The following is a 17,394-nucleotide window of genomic DNA, read 5'->3' as shown; positions in this document are numbered from 1 at the left end:
AAGATTTGTATTAGAACATTTACACTCAGGGAAGAAAGAGGTATCTGCACCATCAAATGTGGAATGTTGAAGAAAAATTTAAAATACATAAAAGACTCCAAACGCGGTTGGAGCTGGCTCTGGCTGGGACTCACAGAGGCCTCTGCACATCAGCTCCAGGCTGCAGGGGCCAATGGCCTGGCCATACTGGCCTCCTCCCCGACACAGCACAGCTGTGCCTGGGACACAGAGTCTCTCCGGTGCTGGTGCAGCCAGCAAGCTCACTCCCCACTTTCCTCACCGATCTCTGTGACAATGTCTATCAGGCTCTGCACCTGCACCCAGCGCCCGCTTCACCGGGCAGCAGTCATCTACAGAGAGCATCAGCAGGAAAACTCGTGGGTCCTTTATTTCTGTGACTCACAGAGAAGCAAAGAGGCTCTGGTAAGAGCCCCTTGGGCTGCCTCCCTGCCAGGGGCAGAGCTTCGTCCTAGGGAAGGGGCAGGGATTTTAAGCTCTAGCTTGGCCAGAACCACCTGGGGAGTTCTGAAAATCCTGTGGCTCAGGCTACCCACCAAACCAACTAAGTCTAGATCTCTGGGGGCAGGACCCTGGCATCAGTATTGATAAAAAAAAAAAAAACAAACCCACAAAACTTTCTAGGTGGTTCCAATGCACAGCTGACGTTGGGAACCACAGAATTCAGAGGTCTGATCTGGGCAGCACACCATGTTTTGGTTGTGATCCAAGCCATGTGGACTTGGAAACAGAAGAAAAGTTCGACAGGAAGACACCTGTCCCCGGGGGCACGGGAGGACACAGGATGGACACTCGACTGAACAGGGGCCGCAGATCTAACGCAGTGGTTAGTGCGGAGGCTCTGACTCTGGCAGAGCAGAGTTCAAATTCTGGGCCTCGGGCACCTGTGAGCGGCGTGACCGCGGGGCCAGCTTCCTCGCTGAGGGTGATGCCAGCACCCCGTAACGTCGCCTGGAGACGCCACAGTGCCCGGCAAGGCAGCTCTTCCTCCTCCTCATGGTCAGCAGACTGCAAGGCCGGGAGCTTGTGTGTCAATCCCAGCAGCCCCGGGGCCTAGCTCTGTGCTGACCGCCTTCTGCACGAAGGCACCGCTGACTCTGACACTGTCTGGGGTAAAAGCTCCAAGCTACCAACACGTCCTCCCTCTAGAATAAAGGCAGAGAATGATGGCAACCACCGCTTTGGAGATTTGCCAGTTTTAGCTGGAATTGCTTGCTTTCCAGGGCCGGATGGGCAAGGCCCAGAGTCACTGCAGAGAGAGTCCCCGGAACAGTAAACATGGGCTACGCTCTGTCCAGCAAGGCAAGAGGAAGGAACCAGAGAACCTCCCGCAGCCCGTTTTCCACAAATATGCATCCGTGAGAGTCCCTTCCTAGCTGGCACTTTGAGGGTGGGGAGGCGCTTCCCGTGCCCTGCAGCTCAGGGCGGGGGCTCTCAAGAGGCTTCGCTGCTGGGGAGGAGAGCAGGGCTGCGGCTCACCGTTTGCCAGAGGGCCCACATCCACTGGCTTCCCAGGAGCAAGAAATAAAAGTCTGTGGGGGAAAACCTACAGGAGGACCACTGGCGCCTGCAGCAGCAGGAGCTCCCCGAGAGCTGCTAAGCTTCATTCCTCTTGGGCCTTGCACACCTTTTTCCCCCAGCCCCCAGGGAGGGGGCGTCTGTCTCAGGCTCCCCCAAGCCAGTCATATTGTTGCTCAATTCCAGGGACTGAGAGGTGACTGGTGGCCATGAGAGGTCTTTTATGTTTAAATATTTTATTTATGTTCTCATATGAGAGAGAGAGAGAGAGAGAGAGAGAGAGAGAGAGAGAGAGAAGAGGAAGAGTAGAGGGAGGGGGACAAGCAGCCTCCCCACTGAGTGCGCAGCCCAACACAGGGCTGGATCCGCGACACTGAGAGCGTGACCCAAGCCGAAATCAAGAGTCAGACGCTTAACTGACTGAGCCACCCTGGTGCCTCCAGGACAGGCCTATTAAAACAATGTTTCCCCAGGGAATTTTATGCCTGGGGACAAAAACCAATTAAAGTCTGGAGTAAAAACCCAATCTGTCTACAGAGTTTGAGAACAGTCGTATCCAAGGACAGCGAATACACAGTGGATCCCTGCTTCCTGGATGAAGGAAGGAAGGGGGGGGGTTGGAGGAGGAACTCCCCCCAGCTTGGGTGGGGGGTTAGCCCTTTATGACCACACACACCGGGTCCATGCAGCACCTGGTTTGGGTTTCACCAGCACTACAACTCGGTCTGTCGGCATGGACACAGCCCTCCGTGACCCCCAGCCCAGCGCCAGCCCCAGCTAAGTACGTAAAACGCTATTTGTGGATGACAGTGTGCTCCTGTCACTCACCACGTGTGAGCTCTGGGCAGCTTGTCAGGACTCCCCCATTGCTCTATTGTAAACAGCTGAGGACCATTGGAACCTGGACAAAAAAAAAAAAAAGAGAACAAAGCTGGAGTGGGGCTTCGAGGAAAGGGGAGAAGGTGAGCGGGCACATCCGGGGGGAGCCGGGGACACCCTTGCCGCCTCCCAGACAGGATGAGGAGCTGCCCTTGGGAGCGGCCAGGGGCCTGTTCAGCCTCGGGGCACAGGCTCCACGACGCTGCAAACGGGGCGCAGCAGTGCAGCCTTCCAGCCGAGGCCTGCAGCACCCACACAACGCTACTTCGGGGTGCGGGGGAACAAGACATGACCACTAACACGCAGGGTGATGTTGGTCCTAGCATCTCGGTGAGCACTGTACAGGGAGTCTGTGTCCTGGGGGTACAGAGTCCTCTGAGACACACCAAAATAGAAGACAAGGAAAACAGAAAAGACCCACTTTTCTCTGCACAAAACCCCAAGTCTCCCTCCTCTCCCCAAAAGTAAGAGCACAAAGCGCCCTGGTGGCAGCACAAGGCCACCTCCCCAACTGCAGTCCTTGTGTGAGGCCTACAGGTGACACCCGTGTCTTGGGGGTGGGGGTGGGGGATGGGGAAGGTCACAGGAGGGGCAGGGAACCTAACAGTACCCCGCTCACCATAAAGTTCGGCGAATCCATTCATAGGTACCCGGGACGTCCCCGTGACAAACTGCAGTAGCCGGATCCGCTTCTCTGCATCCATGAGCAGCACAGCCTGGGGAGGGGGGCAGGGGGTCACTGTGCTGCCCTAACGCGACAGCCCCGCAACACTTCATGAGAACGACCGCAGCGTAAGCCCCAGCCAGGTGACTGCGACCGACTCTTTTTTAATGGGCGCCAGGACACCGCCTGGGTAATCTTAGGGAACGAGAGATCACCGTGGCTCTTTCTTCTTCTGCCAACGGGTCAAAAGAAATGAGATACAAAGCAAACTCTGATGGTACCGAGCTCCTGTTTCTGCAGGCGAGGTGTGCCAGCACCCCCGGGGGCCGGTTCGTGCACAGGATCCAGTGCCCGGGAAGCGCCAACCCCAGGGGAACCCAGGGAAGGAGGCGACGTTTCTGGATGTAGACACATTCTCTGAAGATGACGTTTTATAAAAGGAGAGAAGCAGAGACAGGATAGGCCTCGAAAATACCCCGTGTATGCTGCACATCTGAGTTACGACAAGAACCGAGCAGACATGTGGACTGGGCTTTGAAGATTTTTTTAAAGATTCTATTTATTTATTCATGAGGGGGGGGGGGGAAGGAGGCTCCATGCAGGGAACCCGATGTAGGACTCGATCCTGGCTTTCCAGGATCACACCCTGGGCCGAAGGCAGTGCTAAGCTGCTGAGCCACCCGGGCTGCCCGAAGAGTCTGTTTTTAACATTTTCTCTTGTTTCTGCTACTGCTTGAATTGTATTAATAATAAATATTCAGAAATTGAAACAAGTTATGGGAGTTCTTAGTTTTGTGTCACCAGCCTTTCACCCCCGCCTTAAACTGTTCTTTGGAAGGCAGTTAATAGTTTCTCCCTGGGACTCAACTCATTCCTATTTTACTTCTCTCCAAAGCTCAAGAGAAAGCAAACACTGGCCCTAAGACAGTAAATCAAATTTCATTTGCATCTTTGGCTGAAGGATATAAAGATCACAAAATGTTTGTTGGAATGAACCAATACAATGTAGAAAATGATTTTCTGACCCAAAATGGCACCTTGGAGAAGTCTGCCCCAAAGCACGTTTCACCCCGAGAAGCCACCCATATTCTTAGTTACACTTTGGCGGGTGGTTCTAACTCCTGATGCAACTACCTACTTGATCCTCCTCGGTGAGCTCTTCAAATAGAGCCACTTTAGTCAGGTGGTCAAGGAGGAGAAAGTGCTTTGCTAAGGATGGACCCTAGGCAGGAGGAGATGCCCATTAGAGCTACGGGAAAACGGCAGGGAGGGGCAGCTGTCTGTCCACAGGGGTCCCGACGCTCACAGAGCCCTGGGTCCCAGAGGCAGGACTGCGGGGAGGCAGCACAGGGTCCTCACTTCCAACCCAGGCTGAGGAGCACCCAGACAGCCGAGGCCTTACCTTCCAGAACCACTGAATGACAGGGTGGTTGGGGCAGTAGCCATTCTTGTAAATAGAATGCTGTCTCCAATCGTTCACGTCCACATCGCCAAGGCCGCACATCAGCAACTAGGAGGGAGATGACCGGGTGTGAGCAGGGCACGTCTGAACACAGAAGAATCAGCCATGGAGGGAGGAACCTTTCCTCAACACCAGCACTGTGTCACGAGCAAAGCAGGTAAACTGGCAGCTCTTAAAAACACATGATGGGGACATTTTCCTGCCACTTCAGGTCACAGAGGCAGCGCAGGTAAGGAGGGAGACCCAGTTCTGACGCGTGTTCAGGCCACAGCCTCTCGTGGTGGAGATGCCACTCCACGCCTGTGTCCTGCCCACCCTTCCAATCTGAGCTCTTGTGCTACGTTTACAGCTGCTCATTACTCCAGCCGTTTCCCCTTCTGAGATGTTGTAGGTCTCAACATCTGAACTAACCCCCAGCCCCCAGGAGAATTCGTGCACTACGGCAGCCAGAGCTCCTCTCTCGGCCAGCTCCTGTCCAGAGGTGTGTGGATGCAGACCTGTACTAAGGCAGTGACCACCAGGTCTGTGATGGAGTCTCAGGGCTCCTCTTACCACCTAACCCCCAAACCAGGAAGGATTCCTGGGGAAAAGTCAGCATGGTATTCCTGCAGAGGCAGCAAAGAAAAATGGAAGGAGAACTAGAACTAAACCAGAAGCCCGAGAACAGATCCTAGGCCTGACTATGCCCAAACCTGGGAGGCCCTTACCTGCTCCCTGCCTCAGTTTCCCCACTTATCAAACAAAAGACTCACACTACAGGATTTTGACACCATCTGTCTTGAAGTTTCTATTTCAAGAAAAATGAACAGAAGGCTAGACTATGAGAAATGCTTCATCGGATACGCGGCCCGGACAAATGGGTAACAGTTTCTCCAGACACAGCCTTCCTCCTCCTATTTCTCTCAACACAACAAAGGGTGAGAGATCCCTGTGCTTTTTAAGTTGCTAGTTTTCATCTCGGTCAACACGAAGAAGCTGAAACAATCTAATACAGACTGCTTCCTGCTACGACCCTGTCGTCTTCTGAAGTTGTTCCTTACTCAGTATAAAACCAGGTCAGGTTCTTAGAGGCGTCTGTTCTATAGCCCCTAGTGCTCACTTCCTGGCAAAGGTCGCATTCAGCTACCACCGTGTGGAGCAGAGGTGTGGGACCTCACCCAGTCCAGCCTCGCAGGCAGCAGGCTGCCACCCCAACTGGTGTCCCAACCATGACTCTATCAGAAGCAATTCTCCTTACCTGGTACATCTGGGCATGAACCCAACACAGCTTGGTGGGCCTCTACTTGCCTGGTGTGTCCAGAACGACCCTCTCCTGGGTGAAGAATCTACAGGTGGCTAAGCTCACTATTCCTTACTCTAAAATCCATGAACACACCCCATAAGAGAGAGTAGAATCCAGCCAAGCTTACTCCCTAGGACATTAGGACCAGAGAGTAATAAGATATCATTTAAAGATATCTACTTTTACAGAAAATGTTTAAAATACAAACCTCCAGCTCATTTTCATCGAAAATTTTAATCAAATCAATAGGAAGCAGTTCTGTGAATCCCTGAAAGAAAAAAAAAATCCCCTTAAATGCCCTTTTTCCTTGAAAGAGACAAATTTTACAGAAAAAAAACCCAGGACAAAACACATTCTTTGCTGATGATTTATATAAAAGCGACGGTATCCTGTAACTGTAGTTTTAATAAAAACAGCATAGTCACAAGGTAAAAATTTCGAAAAGTAGAATCTAGAAGGTTCAGGTATCTGAGCAATCTCAGAAACCCTCTGAAAATGTGGATGACTGTAGGCAGCCGCTTTCCAAAACCATTTTATGACACAGCTATGAGTCAGTGTGTCCTAAAACGTGTGAGCCACGGATGTGCAAGAGAACATGTTTAAAAATAAGGTACCAAAGGCATAGACGTGAACTACATAAGGGGGCGGTGTGACCCAGCAGAGGAGAGAGGAGCACTGAGAGCCTGCGCTAGCTCCCGAGTGAAACATGAACCCTGGGAGGTCAGGTGAGATGCTCCGTGCTGCTGGGCCTCGCAGGTGTCTGGTTCTGAAAGTGGGATCACCGTGGTGGGGGCAGGGGTGCCAGGACCCCGCTTCCAGGGTTTCTTATGCAAACAAAGTATAAAACCTGCTGTCGTCTTGGGAAGTGTAACTCACATTTCATGCTTTAAGTCCCTGAATTATTTTTGAGTGTTCTGCTGGGCCTAGAGCTTTACCGCAGGTGACTGAGCTGGGGCAAGCTGAGGAGAGCGTTTCCTAATGAGAATCTGCACTGGTTCAGTGGAAATTCATACTGTGCACTTGGGGCTTCTTCCTACATTCTCTTTACATAACTAAACCTGTTACCAAGACTTAAAAGGGAATTTTACTTTTCGCCAAAATGGACTTTTTAAAAAAAAATATATTTATTTGGGGTGGGGGGAAGGAGGAGGTAAAGAGAGCAGGGGGAGGGGGAGGGGAGAGGGAGGGGAGAGGAAAAGGGGGGAGAGGGTGAGGGGGAGACAGGGGGAGAGGGGGAGAGGGGGAGGGGGGGAGGGGAGAGAGAGGAGGAGAGGGAGAGGGGAAGGGAGGGGGGAAGGGAGAGGGGGAAGGAAGAGGGGAAGGGAGGGGGGGAGGGAGGAAGGGAGGGGGAAGGGAGGGGGGACAGGAGGGGGAGGGAGAGAGAGGGAGAGAGAGGGGGAGAGGGAGAGGGAGAAGCGGATTCTCCGCTGAGCAGGGAGCCTGACACAGGGCCTGATCCCAGGACCCTGGGACCATGACCTGAATGGAACGCAGAGGCTTTACCGAGGAAGCCACCCAGTCGCCCCCAAAAGGAACCCTTTTTTTTTTAAGTTTTTTATTTATGATAGAGAGAGAGAGAGAGAGAGAGAGAGAGAGAGAGAGAGGCAGAGACACAGGCAGAGGGAGAAGCAGGCTCCATGCACCGGGAGCCCGATGTGGGATTCGATCCCGGGTCTCCAGTATCGCACCCTGGGCCAAAGGCAGGCGTCAAACCGCTGCGCCACCCAGGGATCCCAAAAAGGAACCCTTTTTAAAAATAATGAATCCCCCCCACCCCTGCCAGGGGCCTGGGAGCATAGCTGACATTAAGTATTTGGATCTGAGGAGCATCTGCTTCACCCTCTAATGGGAGGAAAGCTGGCACAAGACAGCTCAGTAGAAGACAGAACCCAGCCTAAGAAAATGTGTTTTCCGTGGACCTGCACTGAAGCTAAGTCTGCGAGGGACTCAGGCAGAAGCAGAGCAAGCGGACACCAAGCAAAAGAGAAAGCGTGGCTGGGGGCCCTGGGCCGGCCGAGGTGTGAGCTGAGCAGGCCTGACCTCAGGTCAGGTGGTCCCCCCCCCCCCCCCCCCCCGTGGTCACCCTCCCCGCCCCCACCCCAGGGAGGACAGCCCTCCCCTCTCAACTCGCTGGGGGCAGACCACGTACCTCCAAGAAGGCGTTCATCTGCTTCTGGACCCTGTTCACAAACCTCCACTGGATGACTAAGCTGTGGGAGAAACGAGAGAGTGCTGAACCATCCTCGTCACCATGAGCGCCCTTTGTCTCCTGCCGCCTTCTCACCCACTGAGGGGAAGGCAGAGGAACCCCCGCAACCAGCGGACAGAAGGCAGGGTCAAGAGCGTGGTTTACTCAGTAATTCTCTCAGGAGTTGCTGGGAAACGTAAAACCTCAGGATTTCAAAAATATTTTATGCCCCCTATCAAGCCTCAGTTTACCAAAGTTGCATACGAATGTGACAACGTGGAGAAAAGGCATAAAAAAAATCGCGGAGTGTGAATACACAGGTGCATCGTACCTGTAGACACGTAAATGCACACATATACACATCCACCTGTGCAAAAACATGTACATAGATTTTGAAAAGGAGTATCCAGTACATTTTGTGACACATTTCACTCTAGTATCCGGTGTACTGGTTTTCAACAACGACATATAACTTGTCGGCAAAACACTAATCCTTTAATACTAAAATTGGAAGGATTAATGCCAAGACCTCTTTAACAGAAATGTACTGAGACCATTTTCTCTGTTACGATCTTTAGTGCACAGCAGAATTCAATGCCAGGCAAATCCGTGCTGGACTCCAGCTAAGGCATTTTGTCGTGAAATGGCACGAGGGTCATGTCATAAAAGGCACTCCCCTGCGAGGTGCCGCCATGGCAACGGTCTGAGTCCCAGCCACACGAGGCATCACCGCACCCGGCAACCATCACCACATTCTTGCGCCAGGGGGACCCGTGTGTCAAGGGCAGGCGGAGACTTTAATCATCCTTTCCTCTCCACTGAAGCCAGCTGAAACGCTAAGCCCACTCCCCACCAAATTTGAAACCTCAAAGAATTAAGTGCAAAGAATGATGTATAATATGTATCACAACATCCAAACCCTCAGTCTTCTGACCCTCATCGCCCTCAGGGGCAGTGTTTTAAAAAAATCCATGCAAAGCCTGAACTTTTTCTTCTTCTTTTTTTTTAAGATTTTATTTTTTATTTATTCATGAGAGACGAGAGAGAGACAGACAGACAGAGACAGGCAGAGGGAGAAGCAGGCTCAATGTGGGACTCAATCCGAGGACTCCGGGATTATGCCCTGAGACCAAGGCAGATGCACAACCACTGAGCCATCCAGGCGCCCCAAAGCCTGTACTTTCAAATGAAGACAATGGCATCTGCCAAGGTGGTGTCCTGCCTGTGATTGTCCAAATTCAGAACAAGTGTGCCAACCAATGTGAACAGGTTAAGAACCGTAGTATATTATTTCTCATTTGTTTTTAGGGATAGCTAGCTTTTAACTTGTGAGGCGGGGAGAAGTCTGCTATGTAAGAGTGCATGCTCTGTCAGCGTCTCTAAGCAGAGGCTCTAAGACTCTCCATTTCTCTCTAATGAGGGATAGGTCTTTATCTGTGGATGACCCTAAAAGATGCCAAGATTCTTGGCTGATTCTCCAAATTCAAGTCCTCTGACCAATTACGTTGAGAGAGGAGGGAACCAGCTTGTTGAAATAGAGCGCTGAGGGCAGACATGGAGCTCAGGCCGCTGTGGCAACCAGCAAGATGCAGAAACTGGGACCCAGAAACCAAACACTGCTACACTGACCTCATCCCTGTGCCAGGACTGGCGAGGGAGATCCTAGTCGGGTGCCTGAAGCACACATATGTACCAAAGAGGAAAACGGAATGTGTCCAACAGACTAAAGTCTTCTAGCTAGTATAAATGCCCTAGGATTACCTAACACTTGGATTTCCCAAAGATTAAACATTTTGTTCCACCAACTGGGGCTGAGATGGGGTTAAGAAATTATAAACATCAGAAGTAACTCATTATGTCTGCATGTGTGAATTTTCCTAGCCATTTTGACTATTTTCCTCTATTTTCACTATGGAAAAAGAAGCCAGAAGAGAGATGAAATATTTTATTTCTGGTCATTCCTAATTTTACCCCACTGGTTGTTGACACTATGTTCCAACACGGCAAATCTCAATTTTTGACCACGTAAGCACATACTCTAAGAGCATGTTTGCTGTATTACTCAGTACTGTACACGTTTTTCTCCTTTCTTGACACCTTTATAAGTAAGGCAGCTCACTGAAGATATGATACAAGTCAAACATTCCATCTTAAAATTTGACTTCCGGGACACCTGGGTGGCTCAGCGGTTAAGCATATGCCTTTGACTCAGGGCATGATCCTGGAGACCCGGGATCCAGTCCCACATCTGGCTGTGAGGAGCTTGCTTCTCCCTCTGCCTGTGTCTCTGCCTCTGTTTCTGTGTCTCTCATGAATAAATAAATCTTTAAAAAAAAAATAAAATTTAACTTCCTATTAGCCCAAGCCAGAAAGGAACTCAGATTGTTGAGAGCATGTCCACCACAACAGTCATGAGCTGTTTTGTTTCATCAAGAGACATAAACCAAACAGGCTGCTCAATTTAGTGAGAAAAAGCTGTAAATATGTGTATACGTACTCAATATATTCTCTCTTGTTTTCATTTGTCACCATTATTTCTGACCCATTGGGCTTCAGATCCACTTGATAGGTCTGTAATTGCAAAGATAAAACAATGATCACCATCATGACGTTATTTTCCACATTACGGAGTAAAAATGTCTTACTATGGAAGGCAGATAAGCAAAATTCATTCAGAAAGATTTCCTAGCAAATGGGCTCTGTATACAAAAGAATATCTAATGAGATTTTAAATTGTTGAGATGTTACACATTTAAAGATGTTAACAAAGGTGAATTATTTTGCAGTTATTTAGGAGTTTTAATTATTCTTCATACATTACCAACAGTGGAGAAGAGCATCTATTATCAAGAAATTATGCTTAATAGAAAAGACAGGATATGTTCATCAAGACTACAGAGATCCAGATTCTCACGCACTTTGTTTCTGAAAATTAGATTTTATAATCATAAAAAAAAAGATGCATGGCTTTGTTTCCTCCAAAGATTTGAGAGAGAGAGAGAGAGAGAGAGAGAGAGAGAGAGAGAATGAATATGTGTATGTCAGCAGAAAGGCTGAAGGAGAGAATCTTCAAGCAGACTCGGGGCTCAATCCCAGGACCCACGAGATCACAACCTGGGCCGAAACCAAGAGTCAGATGCTCAACTCTTTGAGCCACCCGGTGCCCCATGGATTTTCTTTCAAAAATGCAAAATGCAGGGACTTAAAAAAAAAAAAAGGCAGCTTCAAAAGCAAAGCTGAGGGATGGATTTACCTGGTGTTCCGAGAAGCCTGGCCTTCTATGTGCATGCAGACCCCCCCCCCCTCCCCAGGACAAGCTCCCTCCTGCAGGGCCACCGAGGATTGGGAACAAAGTGGCTGAAAACCAGCGTGGCCTTCTGTGCTTCAGGCTGGCCCTAGAAAGCAATACCCAGCAGAAGCCAAGGGAGGGAGGGACCCTCATTTTTTTTTTTTTAATAAAGTCTACTCTTGTAGAAATTTTAACGAAACAAAAAAAGGGAAAAAAAAAATCCCCCCCCCCCCCCCCCGCAAGCCTCCTATCTATTTGAAGAAAGCTGCACGGATGTTTTGCGGGGATCCCCTCCGGTCTTTTCCCCGCATGACTATTTCAGGGGGCGCACCAGCCCGCGGGGGAGGTTTTCCAGACTAAGTTTCCGGGTCACACCGTCACGGGGGGGTAAGGGCTTCGGGGCTGCGAGGACACGTGCTGCTCGGGCAGCGGACGGCCGGTGCCACGCGCCTCCTGGGCCCCCAGGCCAGGGACAGCCAGGCCCCCGAGACCTCCAGCGGCGGCGGGGGGAGGGGGGGTGGCCTTTCCGTCCAGGACAGATCGCCGCTCTACGAGCCACTTCAACTCCTCGCCGCCCCCCATGCGGGTTTCAGGTGCGTGTCCCTCATTACTGTCTTGCTCGGCTCCCAGGCGCTGCCCCCTTTCCCAAGGCTGCCCTCGCCCTGCCCGGTCATGAGTCACGGCCACGCGCGGCAGCTTCGCAGGGGACGTGGGGCCTTCCTTGGGGTTAAACCTCTTCGGAGGTTCGCGGCCAGGATCTGTTGATACGCCGCATTTTTAAACAAGCCCCCGATGGCTTTTCCTTTCCCTCCCCAGTGGCTGTCACGCCGTTTCCTTTGGGTGACCGAGTCCCCCGTCGGATCCACGCCAAACGAGCCCAGTTCCCAGGGCCGAGAGGCGTGCAGCCCAGGTCAGTGACCCTGAGTCTGTTCCGGGGGCTGCGGACTCCCGGGGAGCGGCGGGGACGAGAGCACCTGGGGGCCTCCCAGAGCAACACCCGACGACAGAGGGGCAGCGAGCCCGCACTGCCGACACCAGGGACACCGTTCTTCCCTCCGCTGCTGGTGGGGGCTTAATTGCTTCAACCGTTTGGGAAGAGAGTTCGGCAACGGGCATCAAATTGTAATGCACAGCATCCCTGGTCGTAATACTTCCTCTTCTAGAATTTATTCCAAGTGGAAAAAACTGGTCGGGTGCACAAGATGTATATGCCAAGATTACAATCATTCTGCTGCCCGTGTAGCACAGTAACGAGACAGCCCACAGGCCTAGCAATGGGGCGGGCTGGACAAGGGGCGGTCCGGGACGTGGAATCGGGGGGCCACAGAATGGTACACACGACATTTCCTGACACAGAAAGGCACTTGGGGTATATTAAGTTAGAAGCATACGCATCATACAATTCTGTTCTGTAAAGATAAAAAAGTCCTGTGTGCATGTGCTTACCGGGAGTAAGTCCGGAAGACAGAAATCAAAATTTTAATCGTGAACGTTCTCTGGGTGGTAGGAACCATGGATGACCTTTATGTATTTTTATTGTACTGGCTTTATGTTTACTACTGACGTTATTAGTATTTTGTCATCAGATAAATGAATTGTTTTTGAAAGAAAAAAAAGGGGGGGGGAACCCCACTCTCTGAGTTAAGTAAGGAGGTCAAGCAAGCCGTCTGTGGGGGCTCAGGGCAGGCTCCAGGTCCTGCTCCCAGAGCCTGGCAACCAGTGTCCCAGCTCAAGCTTTCAGGGGTCCATCTCCATCCTGCTCGGGCTTCTCACAGAAAACATCTTGAATCGGTAGCAGCGGCTGCTCCAATTCCACGTTTTAAAGTGGCTGCCAAGGGCCAGACATAGACGGCGGCCTATGGCCCAGGTGCAGTGCTGGGCTCACATAACGGTCCCCGTGAGGCAGGTGCCACTCTCTCTGTTTCCTCACTGAGAGGGAGACTGATTGGGAGGCGGAGCGCGGCTTCCTGCCACCCCCCCCGGCTCCCCACTGCACTGAATACGTACTTCCTCTGTTACACCTGCTTCTGGGCCAGGGTCATCGTTGTCTTGTGTCTGAGCTCAGGGACCCAATATGAAGGACATCAACACAGTGCTCATACCCAGGAGGTGCTCTGTCTGTGCTTCTGGAAATATATATATATAAGTCAACTAACTGGAGGATGATGTTATCTCTCTTCTTCATAAAGACTATGAACTAGATCAGAGGAAGCTATGAGGAGATGTGACTCACAGAACTAGGCCCCTCCTCTTGGCAGGTTACAACTTCGGATTTAACATCCCCCAGATCTTGCAGAGATGCCTTATGTCCAGAGTCTGAGGAGTTTGCCAAGAAATCGTGTGGATCCTATCAAGTAAGTCGGACGTGGACAGAGCAAGGTCCAGCTGCCTGTTGCCCCAACCTTGGATGCTGTTTGCTGTGGGACCAGCACCCACCTGCTGAGAGGACACGTGCCCCACGATACCTGTGGGATGAGCGTCAGGCGCTAGGCCTCCCTCATCCTCGCCAGCCTCTCCAAGCAGACATGAACGTGAGCCATGGTACCAAGGCAGCTGAGCCAACCTGCCCTTCTCCTGCAGTCTCCTCCAGGTGTCATCTCTCTAGCTCCTTGACCTGGTCTTTGAGGAGCCAGAGCCTCTGACATTCCCGGAGCCCCCTCCATAGTCGGCTCCTGGTCTGGTTCTTTCCAGCTGCAGCCACGACCTTGCCCGGTTGCTCACCTTCCTTCCTACATCCAGTTTCTGCCTCTCATCATTCCCTTCCCCAATTCAGTTTCTTAGCATTTTTTAAAAAATTTTCACCCCTTAAGAGCCCTTTCAGACCCCCTCCCCTCTCTCTGCCCTTTTCTTCCCAGTAAATCTTAATAAACAGATCCACCAGACACTTGTTGCCTTCTAGGAACACCACAAACCACTGTAATAGCTGAGACCTTTCTGTTCTCCAAGAACTAGTTTTTACCCCCTCGGGGGTGAAACCACCCCAGCAGAGAATGCATGCCTTAACCTAATATATGCGAGGTCCTAAAGAATTTTCCCGCAGGCTGCAGCCCATTCTCTACCCCTCCCTATTGCACAGGTTTGTAAGAGTTCTCACTTCTCTAGTCTTCAAGGCAATCCGATCAGATGCTGATCTGAACCGACAATAAAGACTTTCTACTGATTACAGCTCAAGTGCCTCCTCCTGCAGGGTGTGGGTGCATATGTGTGCACAAGTGCCTGGTTTATGCTTTCTGCTTAGCATAGGATGACTGTTCAAATATTGAAATCTATTCATCTGAGACACTCACAGTGAGGCCCCAGGAACCAGCAGCTCCAAATTCTCATCAACCAGAAAGAAAACACTGCACGGTCATGACCCACAGCTGGAGTTTCTTTCCGTGAAATGACAGCCACCACCCAACTTGATGGTCTGATGTTTTGAGAATTGAAAAAACACTGCTAATAGCACCGAGGAAGGGCAGCTGCATGTGCACTCCACGTGTGGCAACTTCATGCCATTGAAGAAATGACAACGTTCTGGCCAGAGGGAGGCCTGCGCTTCCTCTTGGGTTAAAGTCAATGGCAATGCACAGTCAACAGTTTTGCAGAGGGCTGGAAGGGAGGAGAGGCTTACACATCAGTGGATGCCCACACTGGCTCAACCGCTCTGTTCAAAGTGTTTCCCCAGTACCAGGCTCTGTGCATGTGCGTGCATAGTGGCAAGATGCACACCCAGTGATGACACCAACAGGCTACACTTAATGCCCAACACCTAGTCATACAAATAAATGCACAGTCATCCATGCTATATGCCATAGGGAGACATGGACATACTCTGAAGTATTACGGCCTGGGGTCAGGGTCCAGCTCCTTGAGGAAGGGATGTCTGACCACAGGTGGGAGGCAGTATGTTCCCAAAAGATAGGATGGCATGAGCAAAGGTCCTGAGGCCAGAAGGAACTTGGAGTGTTCAAGAAGTTCAGTGAGACCAGACCCAGAGAGCAAGAGGGGCAGCTCTGTGATGCAAAATGCATCTGGAGACAGGGCAGATGGGGCCAGACCATGTGGGACCTCATGGGGCCAATCAATGATCTGGATCTTTATCCTTCAAAGTTTCTGGCAGAGGAATGATAGGCCAATTCTTACATCCTGAAAAGTTGGGCCACTCTGCCATTACAGGAGGCCAAGGTGGCTATAAAAGCCCAGCTAGGAGTCTATGAGACAAGACTGTAGCTTAGACTTGGGTGTTGGAAGAATGGGAAGGGAGAACAGATGGATTTGAGAAGTATCCAGGAGTTAAAATGAACAGGGCTTGGGGACGGACTGGAAATGGGAGATGTGATCAGAAAGTGGCTGCTTAATTTACTCTAAAGTTCTTCCCAGGATGCAAGAGAGATAACACTAGCTCCCTGTTAATCAGGTTAGCTCTCTAAAAAGGGGAGGCAGTATTTTAACAAACAGGGCACCTAATTGTTCTCTTACTCCCCCTGTGAGCCTGTTTTGATTACTGCATTACTCTACCTGATTCAATCCAAAAGGCAGAGGAGCCTACAGCACTAAATGAGGAGGTCTGAGAACTCTTTTTAATGAGTAATTGATATGAACTATAATGATCATCAAAATCTTTATTAGAGGTCTACTTAAAAATCCAAACATCTTGTGTTTGGTTGTCATTTATTAGGCAGAAACAGTTCCATCTAACTGACTAAGGAAGCTTTCCTAGTGCATTTGCTTCCAGCACTGGCATTGCTAACGTCTTCTGAACTGTGCTGTTAGTCATATGGTTTTCTATAAGTGGATATAAGGTTTTTTTTTTTTTTTGCAGTCGACACACAAGATCAATATTAAGTCTTCCTTGGTCCTTTATTTCTACTCCTTTCTCCATGTGTTAAAAATGAAAGGAAGACACAGTTCCTGGAGAACTATCCATGTGTTACCCTTTGAAAATTGGCAGTTAAGACCCTTACATAGGTCCAGCTTAAAAAACGAAGTCACAGCAACTATTTTGTTTTCTCACACTTGGAGCTTCTGTTACAACATTATTAACAGGGGGAAGAAAAAAAACCCTAGATTAGTGCCATTCATTCATTTGCTCAGTAAGCTTTCAGTAGGTCTCAGCGGCGGCTGAGTGCAGGCAATACCCACGTTGGCTCACAGGACATAGCAGGCGGGAAATGATTAAGGGACAGCCTGAGAGAGTTATGGGAGGGGGGGATGACAAGGTGCAGGAATGCAGAGGGCACCCCCCAGACAGGGACCTGGCCCTGCGGACAAGTTATAGGACGACACTATGCTTGTCGTGGTGAGCAGATGGAGCGGTCAAAAGACAAGGCTAAAGGTAGGCAGTGCTAGGTCATAAGCTAGGCTTAAAAAAAAGGTTTCAGGGATCCCTGGGTGGGTGGCGCAGCGGTTTGGCGCCTGCCTTTGGCCCGGGGCGCGATCCTGGAGACCCAGGATCGAATCCCGCGTCAGGCTCCCGGTGCATGGAGCCTGCTTCTCCCTCTGCCTGTGTCTCTGCCTCTCTCTCTCTCTGTGTGACTATCATAAATAAATAAAAATTAAAAAAAATATTAAAAAAAAAAAGGTTTCAGACTGAAGGTCACAGGAGGGTCAACAAAGAATTTTTAAGTAGACAAACTGCACGTCTGTGTTTGTTTTCTAAGACAGTGAACCCAAGAGGGCAGGCACCGGATTTCCTAGCTTCACCCATACAACTGAGTACTGCAATGTAAAGCGACAGGTATTTTTTGACAGTGGAGAACACTTTTAATAACCTCTGAAGCAAGAAGGAAGATCAGTTTCATTTTCCATATGGCAACCCTTCACAGACAGGCTCCACGGTCTCATTAATTTCAAGGTCATGGAGATTTGCTCTGGGAGATGGGAACTGTCTATGGGCTTTCGTGAAAGGGCAGGTAGCAGGGTTGGGTAACACCGTGAGCAGACCTCCTGAAAAGCCCTGTTATCACCAGGGACAAATGAATTAAAAGTTTTGGGTTTAAGACAAACATACTCTAAGAAACTTTAGGATGGTGATGAGAATTCCAAGCAGGCAATTTTATCTTTGAGACTGACCTTTATGGTGAATTCAGCCTAATGACAGTGTGGGCGCAAA

General features: G+C 50.4%; 1 protein-coding gene across 9 annotated transcripts in view; it reads right to left on the bottom strand.

Moving 5' to 3' along the window:
• The window catches only part of LOC129495404 (E3 ubiquitin-protein ligase NEDD4-like), a 336,680-nt gene that overhangs the window by 7,388 nt on the left and 311,898 nt on the right, over window positions 1–17,394 (bottom strand). For all 9 annotated transcript variants that reach the window (XM_055302864.1, XM_055302871.1, XM_055302868.1 and 6 more), the window contains 6 exons: window positions 10,509–10,582; window positions 7,973–8,033; window positions 6,032–6,091; window positions 4,482–4,589; window positions 3,035–3,131; window positions 2,365–2,437 (listed from right to left, as the gene is read on the bottom strand). In XM_055302864.1, coding sequence (XP_055158839.1) covers window positions 2,365–2,437; window positions 3,035–3,131; window positions 4,482–4,589; window positions 6,032–6,091; window positions 7,973–8,033; window positions 10,509–10,582 — 473 coding nt within the window. The remainder of the gene's footprint in view (window positions 1–2,364; window positions 2,438–3,034; window positions 3,132–4,481; window positions 4,590–6,031; window positions 6,092–7,972; window positions 8,034–10,508; window positions 10,583–17,394) is intronic.

This window comes from Nyctereutes procyonoides, unplaced genomic scaffold (genome assembly GCF_905146905.1).
Source record: "Nyctereutes procyonoides isolate TBG_1078 unplaced genomic scaffold, NYPRO_anot_genome, whole genome shotgun sequence".
NCBI lineage: Eukaryota > Metazoa > Chordata > Mammalia > Carnivora > Canidae > Nyctereutes > Nyctereutes procyonoides.
The sequence above is the reverse complement of the archived record's forward strand: the minus strand, read 5'-3'. Positions and strand labels throughout refer to the sequence as shown.